General features: G+C 42.6%; 1 protein-coding gene across 6 annotated transcripts in view; it reads right to left on the reverse strand.

The window, feature by feature from the left end:
- Positions 1-23,969, reverse strand: part of NDE1 (nudE neurodevelopment protein 1) — a 48,007-nt gene that overhangs the window by 12,412 nt on the left and 11,626 nt on the right. For 4 of the 6 annotated variants that reach the window (XR_003435065.1, XM_027117299.1, XM_027117295.1 and 1 more), the window contains exons 4-8: positions 22,166-22,314; positions 6,484-6,620; positions 4,995-5,174; positions 3,608-3,699; positions 2,406-2,557 (exon numbers count right to left, since the gene is read on the reverse strand). Coding sequence is in view for 5 of the 6 variants with exons in the window: in XM_027117299.1 (XP_026973100.1) it covers positions 2,406-2,557; positions 3,608-3,699; positions 4,995-5,174; positions 6,484-6,620; positions 22,166-22,314 (710 nt within the window). In the remaining variant the exon portion in view is untranslated. Of the gene's footprint in view, positions 1-320; positions 1,705-2,405; positions 2,558-3,607; positions 3,700-4,994; positions 5,175-6,483; positions 6,621-22,165; positions 22,315-23,969 lie in introns of those variants that run through there. The other 2 variants (XM_027117297.1, XM_027117300.1) reach the window with 2 other exon arrangements.

Here is a 23,969-nt window from a genome sequence, read left to right on the forward strand (position 1 = left end):
GTCCTAGACAGAGGTCCCTGGCGAAGTTTCCACTCAATACATATGATTCCATACACCAACTCCATGGGATCAAACAGACTGAAAAGAGGGGAATTACAGAAACCAAGGACGCACTGAATGACCAAATGCGAATACACCCTGAACAGGACATGCACGTGTCCCAATACAATTCTAAGAAGCTGACTCGAAAGGAAATCTTTAAAAAAGTAGTTTTTTTCATAGTCACTTGGTTAAAAAAACAAAAGTTTTTCATCACCAGATAGCAAACACAGAAGCACAAAGGCAGCAGCATTTACTGACCACCACAAACTAGCTGAAAATCAGTTTCTCTTGATTTTATTGTTCTTTTAAAAAAATAGAAGTACATCTTTTACCGATATAGGTTAGAATGTTGCCAGGGCAACGAAGTGGGCACTCAAGTTTAATTCTCTGCTGAATTTCAGTAGCATTTGAAAAGTTCTGTTTTCAACTCAAGGATATTTTTGCTGTTCTTTTGGAAAAATAACTTAGTAACAGAAGGCCGTTAAGCTGCACGCACGCGCTGGAATTCATGTGTTCTTTTTACTTGCGTCCAAATTGTGAGACTGCCGTTCACAACCAGCAGGGATGAGCTGCACGCCATCTGTGTGGAAATCCTGGGTTCGTTTCTTCTTTAGTAAGGAACCTCCCACCGACAGTCTTGGTGGTTTAATCTTATCCGAAGGTCACCCCAATTATTTCACCAAGGCTTTGAATGAAGTCCTGTTCTTAGGGGCCATCACACCCCAGAGACCCTAAGGGTCCTGAAGCAGAGGTCACCCCCAGGCCAGGACAGAGGGGCTCAGGACAACTTACAGCCAGGATTGGTCTAAAGAGGACACAGAGTTTCCACTGACCTGGTCCCACAAAACGTACTCTGAAACTCAAGCATGCCTCTAAAAGACTCAGTGAGAGGCAGATTAAAACGTCTCAGAGGTACACCACACCACAGTTTAAATAAAAGGTACATGCCTGTTCTGTTCTTCACCCCTAGATGTGATTTCAGTGCACTGATCCCTGCTGTGCCAAAGAGCACTGGAGATTTTGTTCTGGAAGAAGCTCCAGCAAAGTGGGGGCCGGAGTGAGCCTGAGATGGGCTCAGACCCCACTTTATAGGTGTCCCCGGTCATGAAAAACACCTCTCAAGACCAATCAGGACTCAGGTCTGCTGAAAATGATGGAGCAGCCTCAGCACCCACGTCGCCATTTCCAGAGGGTCCGCTTTGTCCCTGTCCATTGGCAACACCCCGACAAGGAGGCCAGGGGTTATGAGATGGCATTTCCTGGGGACGACCACCCGGGGCCACAGGCGATCCCCACTCCCCACCGTCACTGGCTAGTGCGACTGCTTGCTCGTATATCTCAAACTAACTTAAAAAAAAACAAAAACCTAGTTTAAAGAGGGAAGGAGGATAAAATGACTCCTGCACAGACACCGGGACCTTGGCTTCCGTGGATTTCCTAAAGCAACATCTTGACTACACCCTGGGCTGACGGCAGCGATGGTGAGGAAATATTTGAAGGCGACTTCCCAAATTCCAGGCGTTTTCCCAACCTTCAGACAGAGCAAACCAAATTAGGCGGACATTACAGCTGCTATAGACTGGCTAGCACGGGGCCCCACAAAGTTATAAGAGTGAATATCAAGGTCGGGAGCAGTGTCTCACTGGGTCTCAATTTTCTCTCCTGTGAAATGAAGAAAAGGACACTGGCTATCTAGGGCTCACATGCCCAAGGCCACGCAAAAAGCCCAGTCGCAGAAGACGCTCCAAAAAAACACCCACATCTAAAGGTCCGGAAGTTATGTGCATGCTGGGGAGAATGATTCTTCATTTCCTGTCCTCTGTCTGCCACTGATCGCTCCCAAATTTACGTGGCCTGGGGTCCAGTGAGATAGTGGCGCATCTTACAGAATTCTAGAATCTGGAAGCTGCACTGATTTTCTTCAGGCAAGAAAATAAATGAAGCTGTTAGAGATCAGATTTGTGTTTTCCAATCAGGTGACTGGCTTCAGGAATCTAGTCTGGCTGATTCAGTTTCCTGAAGGTTCTAAAGGTTAAAAAAAAAAATCCTCTTTTGGGGGAAGCAGAGCAGTGTTTGAAGCTTGAGTCTTAAACAAGGGAGTGATTTATACAAAGGACATTCTCACAGCATGACCAGAAGCTGGGGCTGCAGAATCAAGTAATAAAAATGACCCTCTCCTTGGCCATTTGCCTAAACCAGCACACACACCACCTAACTCTGTCTTAAGGGATGGAGTAGAGGATAATACCTCATTGACATAATCCTGCGACTTTGAAAAATGGCTATGGGTCAGGGGTCAGAGGCTCCCGGCTGGAGAGGATGGGTTCTCCCGACACTGAGGAAGAACAGCAGAAGGTACTGACCCTTTGTCACCCAGAGGCACGCTGGTGCTGCCTGGCCGTCTGTCGCCGCCGTCTCTGTTCTTGCTCCCCCACCCTGAGGCTGGGCCACTGGGTCGGTTTGGGGACTGATCATACACGAAGTTCCGGCAGGAAGCAAGTTTGGACTCCAGAGCCTGGAGAGAAATACGCTTTCCTGTCTCAAGCTGAAGACAAGAACTCTTGCCTCTCACCAGAGACCATACACATAATAATAGCTTAAGACAGTGGTTGTCAAACTGGGTTGTGTGTTAGAATCCCAAAGCGTGCTCCACCCCATCACCAAATTCAATGTATGTCCAACTCGTAGAACTGGTAGTCTAAGATATTTAGGAGCTTCCAGAAGAGTCCCCAACCCGACCTATGATTTAAGTCTGCCTACAAGAAATATGAAATCAACTTTTGGAATCATTCACTCTCTCCGCTACCTTGTAAAACATGCACCACGTGGCAGGAGGTTTGAAGAAGGACTTGCCTCGCTGTAAACAGATCCTCTGGAAACCAAATGGGTACTGAGATCACCCTGAGCTTCTGTATACTCTAACTAAACATAAAAACCTGCTTATATAACAGCGATCCAAAAAAAACAAAAGCCAAAAGGAAAAACATAGAAAACGAGCTGCAAGCTTCTATTAACTCTGAATGCATACATTCTGGTCAATGACAGACTGGCAGGACTTAAACTCTGTGGCTTTCCAGGCATCATTTTTAAAACTAAGAAAAATAACTACAGAGAATATCTATGTGATTTCTTAAGCACAAAAGACTCCTTCCCTGGAATTAACATAAAACCTATAAGGTCATGTTCTCTGCCATAGCCTTTCAAGATTTTCCCTTTAACTCCCTGAGAAATTAAAAAAAGGGAAGGCAGTTTTCAAATGTCTCTCAGTTTTTTCAAATTAAGAAAAAATATCATAGATACCATCCGAATCTCCCAAATTGCCAGGGAAAATGGTACAGGGAAAGAAAGATACAGCCGGGGGTCAAAGGGTGACTCAGGGTCACAGCCCGGGTGTTTGTCAGAAACAACACCCATAGAAGCACAGCGACTGTAAGGGACACGAGAGCCAGGGTGACACCTGCACCTAACGAAGCCTCTGCCAGAGGGGAAGCAATAGGTAAGGTCACCCCTCAAGTCTCCTGAAGACAGAAGACACCACACGGACCCTGGGGAAGCGCCGTCTTACCCCCACTTTCCGCAGCAGGTCTCCCACAATGTTGAGGGCAGATATCCGGGCCGCTGGCGTGAGGGGGGTCCCCCCAGTGGAGTCGTCCAGACCTGCGTGTGCAAAAGGACGCACACATGACACCAACACACACTCAAAAGTCTGCACTAACGTCTCTGAACGTGAAACCTGGGGGTGGGCAAGCAAGCCCCTCTGATCCCAATGCTGCCCTGTTTCGGTCAATGGTTTGTTGCCTAACATAACAAGAGCATATCTGATGACCAACTTCTTGCAGCCTTATAATGACTATACTTAATATTTATCTTTACCTGCTATTCTTTTTAAACAAAATCAAAACAGGCCCTCTTAAACTTCTAGGAATTCCATACAGTTAATTAACATTAACAGCATCTGAACAAGCCCCACTGGTAAGGGTTCTGCTCCTCAGAGCCTCCTCTCTCTTCAAAGCAGGGCTCACGGAGCAGCAGGACCAGCATCACCTGGGCGCTTGTTAGAAACGCAGGATCTCAGGCCCTGCCCAGACCTGCTAAATCTGAGGCCCAGCTGAGTCGTGTGCTTATTCAAGTGTGGTCTAGCCTGGGATTGTGGAAACCTCACACTCTCTTCATCCTGGGCACAAGCTGAGGGACAGGGAGCATGTGGTGGTGTAACCCCGGGAGCCGGCCTGCCATTTGCCAGCTGCGTGATGTCAGGTCAGCTCCTTAACTCAGGGCCTCAGTCTCCTCACCCATCACATGGGGACAGCACTTGCATTACTTGCGTCTTGGGCCATGGTGCGAATCCAGTGAGGTCATATGTAAGTACAAAGCACAGTAAGCAGAGGGACTGGCATATCCCACGTGCTCAATAATTGTCTATTTTTATTATTTACTATTAAGTGGCCCAATCAGAGCCTCACAGTTAATCAGTCAGCAGAGGGGCTGGGGAAGAACTCAAATTTCTTGGTTTTTACTGCATAGCACAGGTTATGCTGGGTCCAGTTCTAGATGATGTATTGCTGGACCCACAGAATCCTTTTTAAATTTTTTATTTGGTTACTGAAACTTTTAATTTGGGAGATTTCATATTAGACAAGAGGATTTCTGGCTTCTGGTGAAGAGTGGAGTGTCTGCTGAGCCCACACCTCTTGCGGTAGAAGCAGAGTGGCAGCTGCCCCTCTGGATGAGGCTTCCATTCTCTACTTTGCCGCAGACTCCACTACTCCCTATCGTATTACATCCAAGAGGCTCCTCCCACGCACCACAATGGTCTGCCCCTGTGAGCACCCCAGTTTTCTCCCTGCTGCACAGCCTGGTCCTGCTTCTCTCTCACCCAGGACCCGCCCCGGTTCTCACCCAGGAAAGCTTTGTGAAGCCAAGAGAACCCTCCTGATTCCCATCCTCCTTACCACGTCTGAATGTCCCAGGTGTGTTTAAGCTAGAGCTGGGTCCTCGATGAGCTATGGGGGTGGATGGCACGGAACCAGTGGCCTGTACAGCTGTGTCTGTCCTTTCAGCTTCCACAGAGCTGGGCATGGGGGTCCTGGGTTTCTCCTGCTTTTGCTGCACAGCCAATTCTTGCCGCAAATCTGGGCCAGGAAAAGGATTCAGATGTAAGTCTCTGCTTTGAGTGATGAGGCAAGGGGAGGGTCAACAGGAGACACTGGTCAGCAAGAAGAACCATCAGAGTGAAAAACTCCAGGTGGAAACCCTGAATGAAGCAAATCCCACAGGACCTTTCCTGGAAGGCTTGGTTTTTCTTTTGAGTAAAAACAAGAAGGTTTAAAATTTTTTTCAAATCATGGCAGTGATACACTACTGCTTTTACTGTTTTAAGAGAATTCAAATGTATCAAGGTATACACAGAATACTCAGTGAAAATGTGCTTTCCCAACCCGTCCTCAAATGCCCCTTCTCACTCCTAATCAACTGTAACATGAGGGAGATCTTCTCAATCCTTTTTCCCTGCATTTCACACATAGAGTTTATATGTGTATCTATTAAGCATATAAGATGAATAACTTTTATTAAGCGTAAATAGAAACATACATCTACTATCTATGTGTTTTCCCCCCTTCAATGGTATGTCCTAATAGGCTTTTTTATTTATTTAATTTTTTTGGCCAAGCGGCATGCAGGATCTTGGTTCTCCAACCAGGGATCGAACCCGTACCCCCTGCAGTGGAAGCACGGAGTCTTAACCACTGGACTGCCAGTGAAGTCCCTTAACAAGTTTTCTATGACTACATTTATATCTATACCGTATTTGTTTGAACAACTGTTTAACTAACATTCCACAAAATAAATCTATGTAATTTACTTAAGCACTTCATTACTGATGGGCATTTAGGAACAACTACCTTTTAAACTTAAAAGAGTTTTTCTTTCTAAACCCCCTTCTACTGGCTAAACATTAGAAACGAAATGAATGTCATAAACAATTAATTGGGACTTTAACAAAATCTCTTATGGACCCAACTTGGATGACTTGCTAATGTCTTAGAGTTAGAAAGCTCTACCTTTGGAAGTGCTACCTCCAAAGAGCAAACGCTGATGAGATTCTGGAGGTCCAAGCCACGTGTATCAGCAGCCATCAAGTCACAAAAGAAATGGGCTGGCTAGCAATTCCATCAACAGGCATTTTCTCCCCACAAAACTCCTGTGCTCCTGCTGGGCATAAAGTGGGTGCTGCGCTTAAATACCCACAAAGGGTCTCTACAGGGTTGGACATCGGACAATTCTTAGCACAGGGTGGGGACCAAGGCTCAGCCTGCCCGGTGTGTTCCCTGCCCTCGGAACACAGGTAATGCTGGGTGATGCTGTGGGACAGGACACCCTCAGACCCGGAGAGGGCACAACGGTGGTGAAACACATAGAGCAAAGCCAAGGCCTCCTGACCTCTGGCTTCATCCTTCAGTCGCTGAACAGATTCTAGGAGATTCTCCTTCTCGTCCAGTTCGCTCTCCAGGAAGGCATTTCTTTCAATGGCTTGATTCAAGCGCTGTTCAAAGTCCTCAAGAGACATGATCGTGGCCCTGGGTGAGAGACAAGCAAAGCTGCCCAAGACCGCAGACGGCATATCCGTCTGGCACCTTACAGCCCCGGGGAGCAAGAAGGGTCATGCACACATGGTGCAAGTCCCCGCTCTGGCACGTCCTAATCCCACAGAGCTGAGCAGGCCCCTCAACCTTCCTGGACCCAGCTCTTCACCTGCACAGTGGGAACCTCTCAGCTCACGAGATGCACACAGCTGTCCCAGGGGGTTAAATAAGATCATGTCCATAAAGCACTTAGCAACGAGCCAGGACCTAATTAGGACCATAGACAGGCTCCGGTCAGATGCCACGATGTGGCATGTTGCATCTTGTCTCGGAGACTCACGATGCAGTCAGCGTTCAGAACATCCCACTAAAACGCACATGCAATGTAATAACACGCATTTAAACAGCTAAGGGAGGCCATCTTCATCCCTCAGTTACCTTAAAAAGTTAAAAAAAGTTCACAACGCCCAGCCCCAGCCCAGCTGCCCTAACAACTGCTTCTTTTGGACAGTGTAGATAGCCACTGGAATGCCGTGTTAAAGGCACTGGCAGGGCTCCCTGGTGGCGCAGTGGATAAGAATCTGCCTGCCAATGCAGGGGACACAGGTTCGAGCCCTGGTCTGGGAAGATCCCACATGCTACGGAGCAACTAAGCCCGCGCGCCTAGAGCCCGTGCTCTGCAACAAGAGAAGCCACTGCAATGAGAAGACCGTGCACTGCAACGAAGAGTAGCCCCCGCTTGCCGCAACTAGAAAAAGCCCGCACACAGCAATGAAGACTCAATGCAGCAAAAAAAAAAAAAAAAAAAAAAGGGTACTGACAAGTGCTGCAATAAGGAAATCTGTTTAACTGTCCGGAAAAGCTACCTTCTCTGGGCCTCAGTTTCCTCACATGCAAAGCAGGGGTAATAACTTCCGCATGGGGTGGGGGGCTGGGGAGTGCAGCAACACACAAAACACACAACAGATGTTTCACACATAAGTGCTCAATAAATGTCAGCAACTTTTCTCACTGATCCCGTGTTTGTCTCCAGAAGAACCTTTAACATCCCCGTAACTGTATCTCATGGTGATCAGAAGCATCTGTTTGGAGTGGAACCCATGAGTTAACACCTTGCTCTAACGTGTAAGACTAGCTAAGTGTCCCTGGGGAACTTAACCTCTCAGGGCCTCTGGGCCTCCAACGTCAAAGTGAGGATCAATCATTCATTTATTCACCACTTTCTACTATGTCAAGATTGAGTCATATTAGTTCCTACCTCAAAGGGTCTTTAGAGGTAAAGAAGATAAAGTTACCAAAAGTGCCTGATTTAAATATCATCCCTTGGGACTTCCCTGGTGGCACAGTGGTTAAGAATCCACCTGCCAATGCAGGAGACATGGGTTCGAGCCCTGGTCTGGGAAGATCCCACATGCCGCTGGAGCGACTAAGCCCGTGCACCAGAACTACTGAGCTTACGCTCTAGAGCCCACAAGCCACAACTACTGAGCCCGCGTGCCACAACTACTGAGTCCAAGTGCTGCAACTACTGAGCCTGAGCTCTAGAGCCTGCAAGCCACAACTACTGAGCCCGCGTGCCGCAGCTACTGAGGCCTGTGTGCCTAGAGTCCGTGTTCCACAACAAGAGAAGCCACCGCGATGAGAAGCCCGTGCACCACAGCGAAGAGTAGCCCCTGCTCACTGCAAATAGAGAAAGCTCGCACGCAGCAACAAAGACCCAACACAGCCAAAAATAAATTAATAAATTTAATAAATAAATATCATCCTTTGTTGTTTTTAGAGTACAAGACTGGAACCAGTTAAAGTGACCCTAAGGCTGGCATGTCAAATAACAACAAAAGAAGATGAAACAGCTAGGAATTCATGTAGGAGCAAACATGTAAGACTTCATTGTAGGGCACAGAGGCTTGTCAAAATGCAGACATATGGTATTTATGAGGAGGAAGACCCCAAATCATAAAGAAATCAATTCTCCATAAGTTACCTAATAAGTTTAACACCATCTAATAAAAATATGAACGGGGGCTTCCCTGGTGGGGCAGTGGTTGAGAGTCTGCCTGCCGATGCAGGGGACGCGGGTTTGTGCCCTGGTCCGGGAGGATCCCACGTGCCGCGGAGCGGCTGGGCCCGTGAGCCATGGCCGCTGAGCCTGCGCGTCCGGAGCCTGTACTTCGCAGCGGGAGAGGCCACAACAGTGAGAGGCCCGCGTACCGCAAAAATAAATAAATAAATGAATGAACAGGTTTTTTACTGGGGGACACAGGCACCAGGGACTGATTTGAAATCTGATGTGATAATGAAACAAGAATGGCCAGGAGAGGAATGTTGGCTACAAAAAAGAATGAGATCTCACCATCTGCAACAACATGGATGGACCTAGAGGGTATTATACTAAGTGAAATAAGTCAGACAGAGAAAGACAAATACCATATATTTCACTTATATGTGGAATCTAAAAAATAAAACAAATGGGGACTTCCCCGGTGGCACAGTGGGTAAGACTCCGTGCTCCCAATGCAAGGGACCCAGGTTCAATCCCTGGTCAGGGAACGAGATCCCACATACATGCTGCAACTAAGGGTTCAGATGCCACAACTAAGACCCGGCGCAACCAACCAAACAAATAAATCTTAAAAAAAAAAAAAAAATTGGCCAAACCAGCATTAAAAAAAATAAAAACAAAACAAATGAACAAATACAACAAAACAGACACAGAGTTATAGATACAGAGAATAAACAGGTAGTTGCCAGAGGGGAGGAGGTTAGGGAGAGGAGAGAAATACGTGAGGAAGACCAAGAGGTACAAACTTCCAGTAGCAAAATAAATGAGTCACAGGTATGAAAAATACAGTGTGGGGAGTACAGTCAATAACTATGTAACATCTTTGTATGGTGACATCTTAGACTTACTGTGGCCATCAGTTTGAAATGTATAGAAATACTGAATGACTATATTGTATAACAGGAACTAACACAGTAGGTCAATTATGCTTCAAAACAAACTCATAAAAAAAGAGATCAACGGGGACCCGGCCTGAGGAGCAGTGGCGGGAGCTTCGAGACTAGGGCGGCACGAAAGCTCAATGGAAATGGCATTGCTTACCCACAAGACACCTCCCATCTCCACATAATATCAAACGGCGAAAATCTCCCAGAGATCTCCATCTCAACCCAGCACCCAGCTTCACTCAACGACCAGCAAGCTACAGTGCTGGACATCCTATGCCAAACAACTAGCAAGACAGGAACACAACCCCACCCATTAGCAGAGAGGCTGCCTAAAATCATAATGATTCCACAGACACCCCAAAACACACCACCAGACGTGGACCTGCCCACCAGAGAGACAAGATCCAGCCTCATCCACCAGAACACAGGCACTAGTCCCCTCCACCAGGAAGCCTACACAACCCACTGAACCAACCTTAGCCACTGGGGACAGACACAAAAAACAACAGGAACTACGAACCTTCAGCCTGCAAAAAGGAGACCCCAAACACAGTAAGATAAGCAAAATGAAAAGACAGAAAAACACACAGCAGATGAAGGAGCAAGATAAAAACCCACCAGACCTAACGAATGAAGAGGAAATAGGCAGTCTACCTGAATAATGATAGTGAAGATGGTCCAAAATCTTGGAAATAGAATGGACAAAATGCAAGAAACATTTAGCAAAGACCTAGAAGAACTAAAGATGAAACAAACCACGATGAACAACACAATAAATGAAGTGAAAAATACTCTAGATGGGATCAATAGCAGAATAACTGAGGCAGAAGAACAGATAAGTGACCTGGAAGATAAAATAGTGGAAATAACTACTGCAGAGCAGAATAAAGAAAAAAGAATGAAAAGAACTGAGGACAGTCTCAGAGACCTCTGGGACAACATTAAATGCAACAACATTCGAATTATAGGGGTTCCAGAAGAAGAAGAGGAAAAGAAAGGGACTGAAAAAATATTTGAAGAGATTATAGTTGAAAACTTCCCTAATATGGGAAAGGAAATAGTTAATCAAGTCCAGGAAGCACAGAGAGTCCCATACAGGATAAATCCAAGGAGAAATACGCCAAGACACATATTAATCAAACTGTCAAAAATTAAATACAAAGAAAGCATATTAAAAGCAGCAAGGGAAAAGCAACAAATAACACACAAGGGAATCCCCATAAGGTTAACAGCTGATCTTTCAGCAGAAACTCTGCAAGCCAGAAGGGACTGGCAGGACATATTTAAAGTGATGAAGGAGAAAAACCTGCAACCAAGATTACTCTACCCAGCAAGGATCTCATTCAGATTTGATGGAGAAATTAAAACCTCTACAGACAAGCAAAAGCTGAGAGAGTTCAGCACCACCAAACCAGCTTTACAACAACTGCTAAAGGAACTTCTCTAGGCAAGAAACACAAGAGAAGGAAAAGACCTACAACAACGAACCCAAAACAATTTAGAAAATGGGAATAGGAACATACATATCGATAATTACCTTAAATGTAAATGGACTAAATGCTCCCACCAAAAGACACAGATTGGCTGAATGGATCCAAAAACAAGACCCATTTATTTGCTGTCTACAAGAGACCCACTTCAGACCTAGAGACACATACAGACTGAAAGTAAGGGGATGGAAAAAGATATTCCATGCAAATGGAAACCAAAAGAAAGCTGGAGTAGCAATTCTCATATCAGACAAAATAGTCTTTAAAATAAAGACCATTACAAGAGACAAAGAAGGACACTACATAATGATCAAGGGATCAATCCAAGAAGAAGGTATAACAATTGTAAATATTTATGCACCCAACATAGGAGCACCTCAATACATAAGGCAAATACTAACAGCCATAAAAGGGGAAATCGACAGTAACACATTCATAGTATGGGACTTTAACACCCCCCACTTTCACCAATGGACAGATCATCCAAAATGAAAATAAATAAGGAAACACAAGCTTTAAATGATACATTAAACAAGATGGACTTAATTGATATTTATAGGACACTCCATCCAAAAACAACAGAATACACATTTTTCTCAAGTGCTCATGGAACATTCTCCAGGATAGATCATATCTTGGGTCACAAATCAAGTCTTGGTAAATTTAAGAAAATTGAAATTGTATCAAGTATCTTTTCCGACCACAATGCTATGAGACTAGATATCAATTACAGGAAAAAATCTGTAAAAAATACAAACACATGGAGGCTAAACAATACACTACTTAATAACGAAGTGATCACTGAAGAAATCAAAGAGGAAATCAAAAAATACCTAGAAACAAATGACAATGGAGACACGACGACCCAAAATCTACAGGATGCAGCAAAAGCAGTTCTAAGAGGGAAGTTTATAGCAGTACAAGCCCACCTTAAGAAACAGGAAACATCTCGAATAAACAACCTAACCTTGCACCTAAAGCAATTACAGAAAGAAGAACAAAAACACCCCAAAGTTAGCAAAAGGAAAGAAATCATAAAAATCAGATCAGAAATAAATGAAAAAGAAATGAAGGAAACGATAGCAAAGATCAATAAAACTAAAAGCTGGTTCTTTGAGAAGATAAACAAAATTGATAAACCATTAGCCAGACTCATCAAAAAAAAAGGGAGAAGACTCAAATCAATAGAATTAGAAATGAAAAAGGAGAAGTAACAACTGACACTGCAGAAATACAAAAGATCATGAGAGATTACTACAAGCAACTCTATGCCAATAAAATGGACAACCTGGAAGAAATGGACAAATTCTTAGAAAGGCACAACCTGCCAAGACTGAATCAGGAAGAAACAGAAAATATGAACAGACCAATCACAAGCACTGAAATTGAAACTGTGATTAAAAATCTTCCAACAAACAAAAGCCCAGGACCAGACGGCTTCACAGGCGAATTCTATCAAACATTTAGAGAAGAGCTAACACCTATCCTTCTCAAACTCTTCCAAAATATAGCAGAGGGAGGAACACTCCCAAATTCATTCTATGAGGCCACCATCACCTTGATACCAAAACCAGACAAGGATGTCACAAAGAAAGAAAACTACAGACTGATATCACTGATGAACACAGATGCAAAAATCCTCAACAAAATACTAGCAAACAGAATCCAACAGCACATTAAAAGGAACATACACCATGATCAAGTGGGGTTTATTCCAGGAATGCAAGGATTCTTCAATATACGCAAATCAATCAATGTGATAAACCATATTAACAAATTGAAGGAGGAAAACCATATGATCATCTCAATAGATGCAGAGAAAGCTTTCGACAAAATTCAACACCCATTTATGATAAAAACCCTGCAGAAAGTAGGCATAGAGGGAACTTTCCTCAACATAATAAAGGCCATATATGACAAACCCACAGCCAACATCGTCCTCAATGGTGAAAAACTGAAAGCATTTCCATTAAGATCAGGAACAAGACAAGGTTGCCCACTCTCACTGCTCTTATTCAACATAGTTTTTTGGAAGTTTTAGTCACAGCAATCAGAGAAGAAAAGGAAATAAAAGGAATCCAAATCGGAAAAGAAGAAGTAAAGCTGTCACTGTTTGCAGATGACATGATACTATACATAGAGAATCCTAAAGATGCTACCAGAAAACTACTAGAGCTAATCAATGAATTTGGTAAAGTTGCAGGATACAAAATTAATGCACAGAAATCTCTGGCATTCCTATACACTAATGATGAAAAATCTGAAAGTGAAATCAAGAAAACACTCCCATTTACCACTGCAACAAAAAGAATAAAATATCTAGGAATAAACCTACCTAAGGAGACAAAAGACCTGTATGCAGAAAATTATAAGACACTGATGAAAGAAATTAAAGATGATACAAATAGATGGAGAGATATACCATGTTCTTGGATTGGAAGAATCAACACTGTGAAAATGACTCTACTACCCAAAGCAATCTACAGATTCAATGCAATCCCTATCAAACTACAACTGGCATTTTTCACAGAACTAGAACAAAAAATTTCACAATTTGTATGGAAACACAAAAGACTCTGAATAGCCAAAGCAATCTTGAGAACGAAAAACGGAGCTGGAGGAATCAGGCTCCCTGACTTCAGACTATACTACAAAGCTACAGTAATCAAGACAGTATGGTACTGGCACAAAAACAGAAACATAGATCAATGGAACAGGATAGAAAGTCCAGAGATAAATCCATGCACATATGGTCATCTTATCTTTGATAAAGGAGGCAGGAATATACAGTGGAGAAAGGACAGCCTCTTCAGTAAGTGGTGGTGGGAAAACTGGACAGGTACATGTAAAAGTATGAGATTAGATCACTCCCTAACACCATACACAAAAATAAGCTCAAAATGGATTAAAGACCTAAATGTAAGGCCAGAAACTATCAAACTCTTAGAGGAAAACATAGGCAGAACACTCTATGACATAAATCACAGCAAGATCCTTTCTGACCCACCTCCCAGAGAAATGGAAATAAAAACAAAAATAAACAAACGGGACCTAATGAAACTTCAAAGCTTTTGCACAGCAAAGGAAACCATAAACAAGACCAAAAGACAACCCTTAGAATGGGAGAAAATATTTGCAAATGAAGCAACTGACAAAGGATTAATTTCCAAAATTTACAAGCAGCTCATGCAGCTCAGTATCAAAAAAACAATCCAATCCAAAAATGGGCAGAAGACCTAAATAGACATTTCTCCAAAGAAGATATACAGACTGCCAACAAACACATGAAAGAATGCTCAACATCATTAATCATTAGAGAAATGAAAATCAAGACTACAATGAGATATCATCTCACACCAGTCAGAATGGCCATCATCAAAAAAAAGCACTGCTGGTGGGAATGTGAATTGGTACAGCCACTATGGAGAACAGTATGGAGGTTCCTTAAAAAACTACAAATAGAACTACCATATGACCCAGCAATCCCACTACTGGGCATATACCCTGAGAAAACCGTAATTCAAAAAGAGTCATGTACCAAAATTTCATTGCAGCTCTATTTACAATAGCCCGGAGGTGGAAACAACCTAAGTGCCCATCTTTGGATGAATGGATAAAGATGTGGCACATATATACAATGGAATATTACTCAGCCATAAAAAGAAACGAAATTGAGCTATTTGTAATGAGGTGGATAGACCTAGAGTCTGTCATACAGAGTGAAGTAAGTCAGAAAGAGAAAGACAAATACCATATGCTAACACATATATATGGAATTTAAGGAAAAAAATGTCATGAAGAACCTAGGGGTAAGACAGGAATAAAGCCACAGACCTACTAGAGAACGGACTTGAGGATATGGGGAGGGGGAAGGGTGAGCTGTGACAAAGCGAGAGAGAGGCATGGACATATATACACTACCAAACGTAAGGTAGATAGCTAGTGGGAAGCAGCCGCATAGCACAGGGAGATCAGCTCGGTGCTTTGTGACCGCCTGGAGGGGTGGGATGGGGAGCGTGGGAGGGAGGGAGACGCAAGAGGGAGGAAATATGGGAACATATGCATATGTATAACTGATTCACTTTGTTATAAAGCAGAAACTAACATACCATTGTAAAGCAATTATACCCCAATAAAGATGTTAAAAAAAAAGAGATCAGATTTGTGGTTACAGACGTGGGGGGATAGGAGGAAGGGGAACTGGATGAAGATGGTCAAAAGGTACAAACTTCTAGCTAAAAGATAAACAAGTACTAGGGATGCAATGCACAACATGATAATTATAATGAACACTGCTCTATGTTATGTATGAAAGTTGCTAAGAGAGTAAATCCTAAGAGTTCTCATCACAAGGAAAACAGTTTTTTCTATTTTTTAATATTGTGTCTATATGAGGTGATGCACGTTCACGAAACTTATTGTAATAATCAGTTTATGATGCATATAAGTCAAATCATTGTGCTATTCACTTAAACGTATACAGTACTATATGTCAATTATATCTCAATAAAACTGGAAGAAAAAATTGGCCAGAACTCTGAAAAAGAAGAGGACAGGGGCACTAGCTCCCCTAGATACAAAGAACATGCTCTTTAAAGCCTCAGCAATGAACAGTGTGCTGCATAGTGAAACAGTTATAAGACCAGACAGACCAAGGAGAGCCAAAGGTCCAGAAATAGATCCAAATAAATATGAGAATTTAATTTATGATAAAGGTGGCATCACGAATCATTGATGAAAAGATGGTTGGTTCAGTTCTAGGTCTGGGGACTACCAGGTAGCCACCTGGAAAAAATCAATGTTGGATCCACACCTCATGCTACACCCGAAGATGAATTCCAACTAGATCAAAAATTTAAACTCGGTATTTGGTCAAAATCTACTACTGGCTTCTGGAATGCCAGAGAACCAACTTCAGCAGCATTTCTGGCATTCCTGAACCTGTGTGGATGAATGACACCTCCCCCCCCCCCCCCCCCGACTGTATACAATCAGGCAGAGTCAGTAATACCAGCAGGGCACAGCACAGAGACTTATTGTTACTATGTGACTATTTGCTTTCAAATAAAGGTAAGCATCCTAGTTGTCCCCTGAGTGGAAAAAGCTTTATGTCCTTTATATGGTGAAATTCTGCCAACTTATGTATTTGCATATTTATTATCATAAGAGTAAAATGCTGCAATACATAAAAACTGTGAAAGCTGTTAATCTCATGGACAGTTATGAGGACCTGAAAATAGTTAAGCAGGAGAAGAGATTTTCAGTAAATATGAATATTAAGAGATACATCTGTTCGATAACTAAGAACATATCCTTTTTGAGCCAATAAATACTTAAAAGTCTATGTATCACCTAACACCCATCAGAACGGCCTCCATCCCAAGAACAGAAAATAACAAGTGATGGTGAGGATGTGGTGGGAATGTAAAATGGTGTGTCATTATGAAAACTGTATGGAGGTTCTGTAAAAAATTAAAAGTGGAATTACTGTATGACCCAGCAGTCCCACTTCTGGGTACATATCCAAAAGAACTGAAAGCAGGATCTCAAAGAGGTATCCGTACACCCTTGTTCACTGCAGCATTATTCACAAGAGCCAACAGGTGGAAGCAACCCAAGTGTCCACTGACAGATAAATGGATAAAGAAAATGCAGTACATACATGCAAAAAAAATATTATGCAGCCTTAAAAAAGGGAAATCCTGTCACATGCTACAACACGGACGAATCTCAAGGACATTATGCTAAGAGAAGAAGCCAGTCACAAAAGGACACATCCTATTTGATTCCATTCATATGGAGTTTCTAATGTAGTCAAAATCATAGAAACAGAAAGTAGAAAAGTGATTACCAAGGGCTGAAGGGAACAGGGAGCGGAATGAATGTTTAGTGGGTATAGAGTTTCAATGTTGCAAGATGAAAAAGTTCTGAAGAGCTGTTGGCCAATAATGTGAATACATATAATACTACTGAACTGCACACTTAAAAATGGTTAAGGTGTAAATTTGATGTCAAATTTTTTACCACAAAAAATTAAAAATAAAGCCTATGTAGGGAATTCCCTGGCAGTCCACTGTTTAGGACTCTGTGCTTCCACCGCAGGGGCCTGGATTCGATCCCTGGTTGGTGAACTAGGATCGCACAAGCCATGTGGCAGAGACAAAAAATAAAGTGTCTATGTAATAACACATAGACACTTTTTTTTTTTTTTTTTTTTTTTTTTGCGGTACGCGGGCCTGTCACTGTTATGGCCCCTCCCGTTACGGAGCACAGCCTCCGGACGCGCAGGCTCAGCGGCCATGGCTCACAGGCCTAGCCGCTCCGCGGCATGTGGGATCTTCCCAGACTGGGGCACGAACCTGCGTCCCCTGCATCGGCAGGCGGACTCTCAACCTCTGCGCCACCAGGGAAGCCCACATAGACACTTTTTTAAAAAATTAGATTAAATCAATTTTAATCTTCGTTGAACTTTTTGGCATCTTGGCATTCACATATTAAACAAAATACCCTTTAAGGAATATATTTACTTTTTAGTTAATTCAGTTAGGCCTGGAGTCTTTCAAGGTTATCCTTTCACAAGGTCATCTCCTTCCTCAGTTAAAAGTGAGTCATTTGGTTTTACGGATGTACAGTTGGAGAGACCAAAATAAGCAAATAGCTGATGGTGCTGAGAAATTACCATTCTTGCTGGAGACTGTCAAATTTTCCATATATAACTATTAAAATTTTATAATGAAATTGTAATGTTATAAAGTTTTTTTTTAATATAACTTCAGTATTCCAGAACTTTATTTGTTCTATAATGATGATTTGGGTCTCTATCACATCTGATTTTAATATTCAACTATTCAGCATCTGGCTAAAATGTGAATCCAATGCATCTTCAGGAGAGAGGAAGAAAGAAAGGAAACATAAAAATACAAGAAGAAAACATAGGCTAATTGCTTTATAAACCTGGGACTGCAGATAAATTTGCCTACACAGAAATCCAAATAACTTTCAATAGTAACATATGCAATAGACAAAGATGGAAGACAAATGACAAATTCCTAACATTTTCAATTTGTATCATAAACAAATATATAAACATCTCCTAGAAACTGATGAGAAAAAACAACCAGCAATCCAGTATGAAAACAGGCAAGAAGATACAGTTCACAGAAAAAGAAATAAAACAGTTATTAAATATATGAAAAGGAACTCAAGATCACTCATACTTCAGAAATGTACCTATTTGTCACCTATTAAATTGGCAGAAATCCAAAGTCTAAAAAACACTGTTTAGTGAAGCTATTTAGAAAATGGAGACTTACTCACATAGGTGCTGGGAATGGAAATTGGTACAAGTGTAGAGAACAATTGGGCAAAAACTATCAAAAAACATATGCATACATCCTTTGACCCAAGAATTCCACTTCTGGGAATTTATTCTACAGATATCCATCTATGCAAGCAATGCATATCATTCACTACAGCAACCCTTATCACTGCACAAGAAAGGAAATGCAGCAAATATCCAGCCGTGGGGGGGATGGATAAATAATTATGTATGATACAATACCAACCATACAATAAAATATTATGCACTTGGAAAAAACCAACAACAAAGAATCCTCTGTGTCCTACTACAGAATGACCTCCAAAACCTATTACGTGACAAAGCAAGATGTACAATAGTACATATATTCTGTATACAGAATGCTCTTTTGTGGGAAAAAGAACGGGGCGGGGGAAATAATACAAATTTCTATTTGAATTTGAATTTTAAAACTCTACCCCTTTGTATATTATTTTTGAATCACATGAATGTACTATCTCCTTGTGATAGACTGCATTATTGGTCCCAATTCTTCATCCTCCCTGTAGCCACACCCTTGCTTTGGCCTCATTGTGGGTGGAATGTACCTTCCCACTCCTTGACAGGGCTTGGCCGTGTGACTTGCTTTCATCAATGATATATGGGTAGAAATGATCGTAAGCCAGTGGCTTGCCAAAAATCAGAAAATACTACAAAGGCACAGGAACCAAGTCATTATGGTGTTGGTAGTAATTCACAAATTGCACGTTAGACAAAAAAGAAAGAAGAATCCTGAATTAGATTCCAGAATATACAGTCAGTCCTCCATATCTGTAGGTTGCATATCAACCTGTAGGTTGGACTCAACCAACTACAAATCAAAATTATTCAGGAAAAAAAAATCCAGAAAGTTCCAAAAAGCAAAACTTGAATTTGCCACTCATTGGCAACTATTTATACAGATTTTAGATTGTATTAGGTATTATAATTAGACATAATTTAAAGTGTATGGGAAGATGCACATAGGTTATATGCAAATGCTACACCATTTCATACAAGGGATTTGAGCATCCACAAATTTTAGTATCCTCAAGGGTTCTGGAACCAATCCCCCATGGATACCAAGGAACAACTGTATGGCAGGTTAACAAATGACAGAGATGCGTTCAATTCAGTGGAAAAAAGATGGAGTGTTTAACACATAGTACTGGCACAAGTGGCTATCTACCTAATGAAAATAAAATGGGACACGTATACTAGGTACAAAAATAAATTCCAGGTAGATTAAAAGCATAAGTTAAAACAATTAATTAAAAAATCTTGCAAAAAAATTAAGAGAATACACGCATAATCAAACAATCAAGGAGATGTCCCTAGTGAAGTCTGGAAACATAGAAGCTATAAAAGACATAACTGAAAAAAAAAAAAAGACATAATTGATGACCCCAAAATGAAAAATATTTGTATGAAAATTGATACCACAAAGTCAACAGACAAAAGATTATTTGTAAAAAATATTTTTCAATGTGGGACAAAAGATGAGCAGCAAAAATACACAAAGAACTCTTACAAACTGATTTAAAAAAAAAAAAGGAGGTCCCACTTCTGGTAATAATAAGGTAGCTTGTATCAGACCAAACATCCTATAGATTACAACTACAAACTCTGGGTGAAACGAGAAAAACAATGATCTGAAGGTACTGGCAAAAACCGGAAGGGAGACACCACTTGGAAGAGAGACAACACTTGGAAGAAGGAACAGCAGTGGCTGAATTCTGCATCTTATAAGCTTTGTGTCTATAGCTCCAGTGATAAAAATCCACCACCTTGGCAGAATGCCAAATTCTGCATATATAACTCTTCCCACACCTCTGGCTGACCCCTGAACCATGCATGTGCATGGCAGACTTGAAGCAGCCTCGTTAAAAGCGTCAAACGGATTTCACCTACTACTCATCAAAGGGAGACAGAGTTTGGAGTTTGAGTTCAGCCTACTTAACAAACAAATTAGAAACATAACAGAATCCATAGTTTCTGCAACACATCATTCATAATGTCCAGAATATAATCCAAAATTACTAGACATGTGAAAAGCAAGAAAATGTGACCCAAACTCAGTAGAAAAGGCAATCACTGGAACATCTAACATCTGAGATAACCCAGATGTTAGAATTAGCAGAAAAGGATCTTAAAGAAAGTTGTTATAACTATCTCAAGGATGCAAACAAAGAAATATCAGTAGAGGACTAGGAAATTCTAGATCTTAAATATCTAAAATAAAACATTATTGGAACTGGCTTAACAGCAGATTGGAGGAGGGAAGAAGGAGTCAGTGAACTTGAAACCAGATCAATAGAAATGATCTAATTTGAGGAACCAAGACAAACAAAATTAGGAAAAGATATGAACAGAGCCTAAGAGACCTGTGTGACAATATCAAAAGGACATGAGACACAACATGTGTGTAGTTGGTGTCCCAGAAGGGCAGGAAAGAAAAAACAGCACAGCAAAAATCTTTGAGGAAATAATGACCAAAGTTAAATTTGGCGAAAGACAAATTTACAGACCAAAATGCCCAGCAAACCCCTAACAGGATAAATACATACAAAATCTAGGCACATCACAAACTGCTAAAAACCAAAAATAAAGAGAAATTCTGAGAGCAGTCAGAGAAAAACACCATATTATATACAGGGGAGTGACTATTCAAATGACCACTAACTTCTGACCTCCAGCAAGGAGACCAGAAGACAGCAGAACATCTTTAACGTGCTGAAAGAAAAAAAACACCTGTCAACCTGGAATTCCACATCCAGTGGAAATATCCTTTAAGAATGAAGGCAAAAGAAAGACATTTTCAGATAAACTAAAGCGAGAAGAATTCACCATCAGCAGACCTGCACCACAAGAAACCCTAAGGGAAGTTCTTCAAGCTGAAGGGAAATGATAACCAGAGGGAAACTTCAAGAAGGAATGAACCAGAAACTGTAAATCTGTGGGTAGATATAAAAGGCTATCTTTTTACTCTCTTACCTTCTCGCATTACGGCTATCACATAAAGTTCAAGGATGGTAAGTGAAACTCTTAAGGTTGCAAGGCCGTTGTATTTGGTACATTATTAATGAAGTAGACTGAAAAGTTGAGCGTGTGTACTGGGGTCCCTAAAGCAACTGCAAAAAAGAATGCAGGGAGCTGTGGGTGCAGTGCCAAGGGCCCGTGTCTCAACAGGAGTGTGGGGCATGTGCACAACTGTCCACACTGATGAAACTGTATACTTCTTAAGATCTGTGTGTATCGCTGTATGTAATTTATATCTAAATCTTTAAAAAAAAGTTTTCTTAAGAAAAAAATAAGTGCCTGGCTCAGAGTAGATATTCAATAATTTATTTATTATTGTTAGTATTCTGCTAAACTTCAGAACATCAGTTTAAGAAATACTGTCCTATCTTAGGGCCTATTTACTGAGCACATGCTTGTCCTTCTGCCTGGAATGTTCTCACTCCACACTCTTCCCCTAGGAAGAGTGAAAATGCCTAGGCATCCCTCGGTCTCAGCCTAAATGGCATTTCCTTTGGGAAGCCTTGCCTAATATTCTCCCAGCAATGGACAAATTAATACAATCAATTACATGCTCCCACAGCACCCTGGACTTGCAGCACTTGCTGCCTGTTGCCCATTTCCTATGAGGCTGTAGGACCCACAAGGGCACTGGCTCTGCTCAGTGCTGAATTCTCTACCTCAGCACAGTGCCTGGTACCCAGAGACAAAAGGCTCCCAAACCTCTTTTCTCCTTCCCAACGTACCGTTTGGCTCTTTCCAGGTCATCATTGGCTTGCTCCAGCTCTCTGATGTATTTCTGAAGTTGATCTTTAATGGCTTTTGTCTGGGCAAGGTCATCCTCTAAGGCTGAGATCTGCCGGTAGCCTTCAGAATGCTGCGTTTCAAACTTCTCCTGAAGGACAGAATCAACACTGAGTGAATGATTTAAGACTCCCGACGAGGATGTTTATCTCCCTTCCCTGTCATCTCCTTAGGACATCGAAGGTTAATCCTGGGACATAACCCTCTCCGCTGCAGTGAATGTGTGTTGTCCCTAGCTGCTGAGCATCCATTCCTCCCCCTCTGCACAGCCCCACCGGCACGCCAATTTCTTTACAATTAATTTATTTTTATTATTTATTTTTGGCTGTTGGGTCTTCGTTGCTGCGTGTGGGCTTTCTCTAGTTGCGGCGAGCAGGGGCTACTCTTCGTTGCAGTGCGCGGGCTTCAGTAGTTGTGGCTCGCGGGCTCTAGAGCGCAGGCTCAGTAGCTGTGGCTCACAGGCTTAGGTGCTCCACAGCATGTGGGATTCTTTCCGGACCAGGGCTCGAACCCGTGTCCCCTGCACCGGCAGGCGGATTCTTAACCACTGCACCACCAGGGAAGTCCCACGCCAATTTCTTTAGGGGATTTCTCTCTCCCTTATTCTAGGATCTTTGTGGGACCAGCCTTCCCATCACACTCACTCAGGATGCCAGAGGACAAGCCTAAGCTCAGTCAGGAGAACCTTCTGTCCACAGACATGGACTCTTAAGCAAATGAGGGATGATGGGGGGAACAGGGGGCCATCAAGCTGTCAAGTCCCGCATGCTTCCTGAGCATCTTATACCCTGCCCCCTCCCACACTGGTCCCTGCAGCCTCTGGCATCAAGCAGCCCCCAACTATCTTCAAAGGAATCATTTTGTGCAAGGTGTCCACAGCCACAGAAAGCCTCATAAACCTCTCCGAGCCTGATCCACAAGGGCAAAACCGATGCACTTCACATGATATCCCTGGATTACAGACAGAATAGCAGGAATCACAATGACTTCGCTGCCTGTGCCTCACAGTCAGATCAGGACATCATGGACTCAGTTTGACAACTGTTCTGACTTTGTGACCCAGGACACTCTCCCTGTGGCATGGGGGAGTTAGGAACTTCTGGGCCTCTGAGGAGGGAGAGAGAGAAGGGAGGGAGGGAAAGGGAGGCAGGAGGGAAGGGAAGAAGGAAAAAAACAAAACTGTTGTTTTTACCAAAAAAAGTTTAGTGTGATCTAGCTGGTGCTTTCCAAGGCAAGGCACAGCCCAGATGACGCCTCAACAACCTGCTGCTGCCCAGCTATGGCAGCTAACATTTGCCACATGTCTACTCTGCACCAGCCTCTGGGCTCAGGACGCTGTTTTTGTTGCCTCATTTAACGCCATTTCAGAGACATGGGAACTGAGGTTCAGTCACTTCATCAGCCCAAAGTCAACTGGAAGCACGTGACCGGGCCAAGATCCATCCCGGCCACCTGGGCTTGCGCTCTTAGAACTACTATGCTAAACTGCCCTCAACCACTTCCATCCAGGTCACACGGGAACTGATCACATGTACGCGTGCGCACACGCACGCACACATGCACACACACACACACACACACACACACACACACACACACACACTCACTCACTCACTCACTCACTCACTCACTCACTCACTCCGGCTCTGGCTCCTCTCTCTAATTACTTTCCATCATCAAACACCCTTACCACCTTTCCTTCATCTACAAACATGAAAGAAAACACTCACTTCCCACAGGAAAGGC

This window comes from Aethalodelphis obliquidens, unplaced genomic scaffold (genome assembly GCF_003676395.1).
Source record: "Aethalodelphis obliquidens isolate GAN/ISIS:26980383/991018 unplaced genomic scaffold, ASM367639v1 scaffold18, whole genome shotgun sequence".
Classification (NCBI taxonomy): Eukaryota; Metazoa; Chordata; class Mammalia; order Artiodactyla; family Delphinidae; genus Aethalodelphis; species Aethalodelphis obliquidens.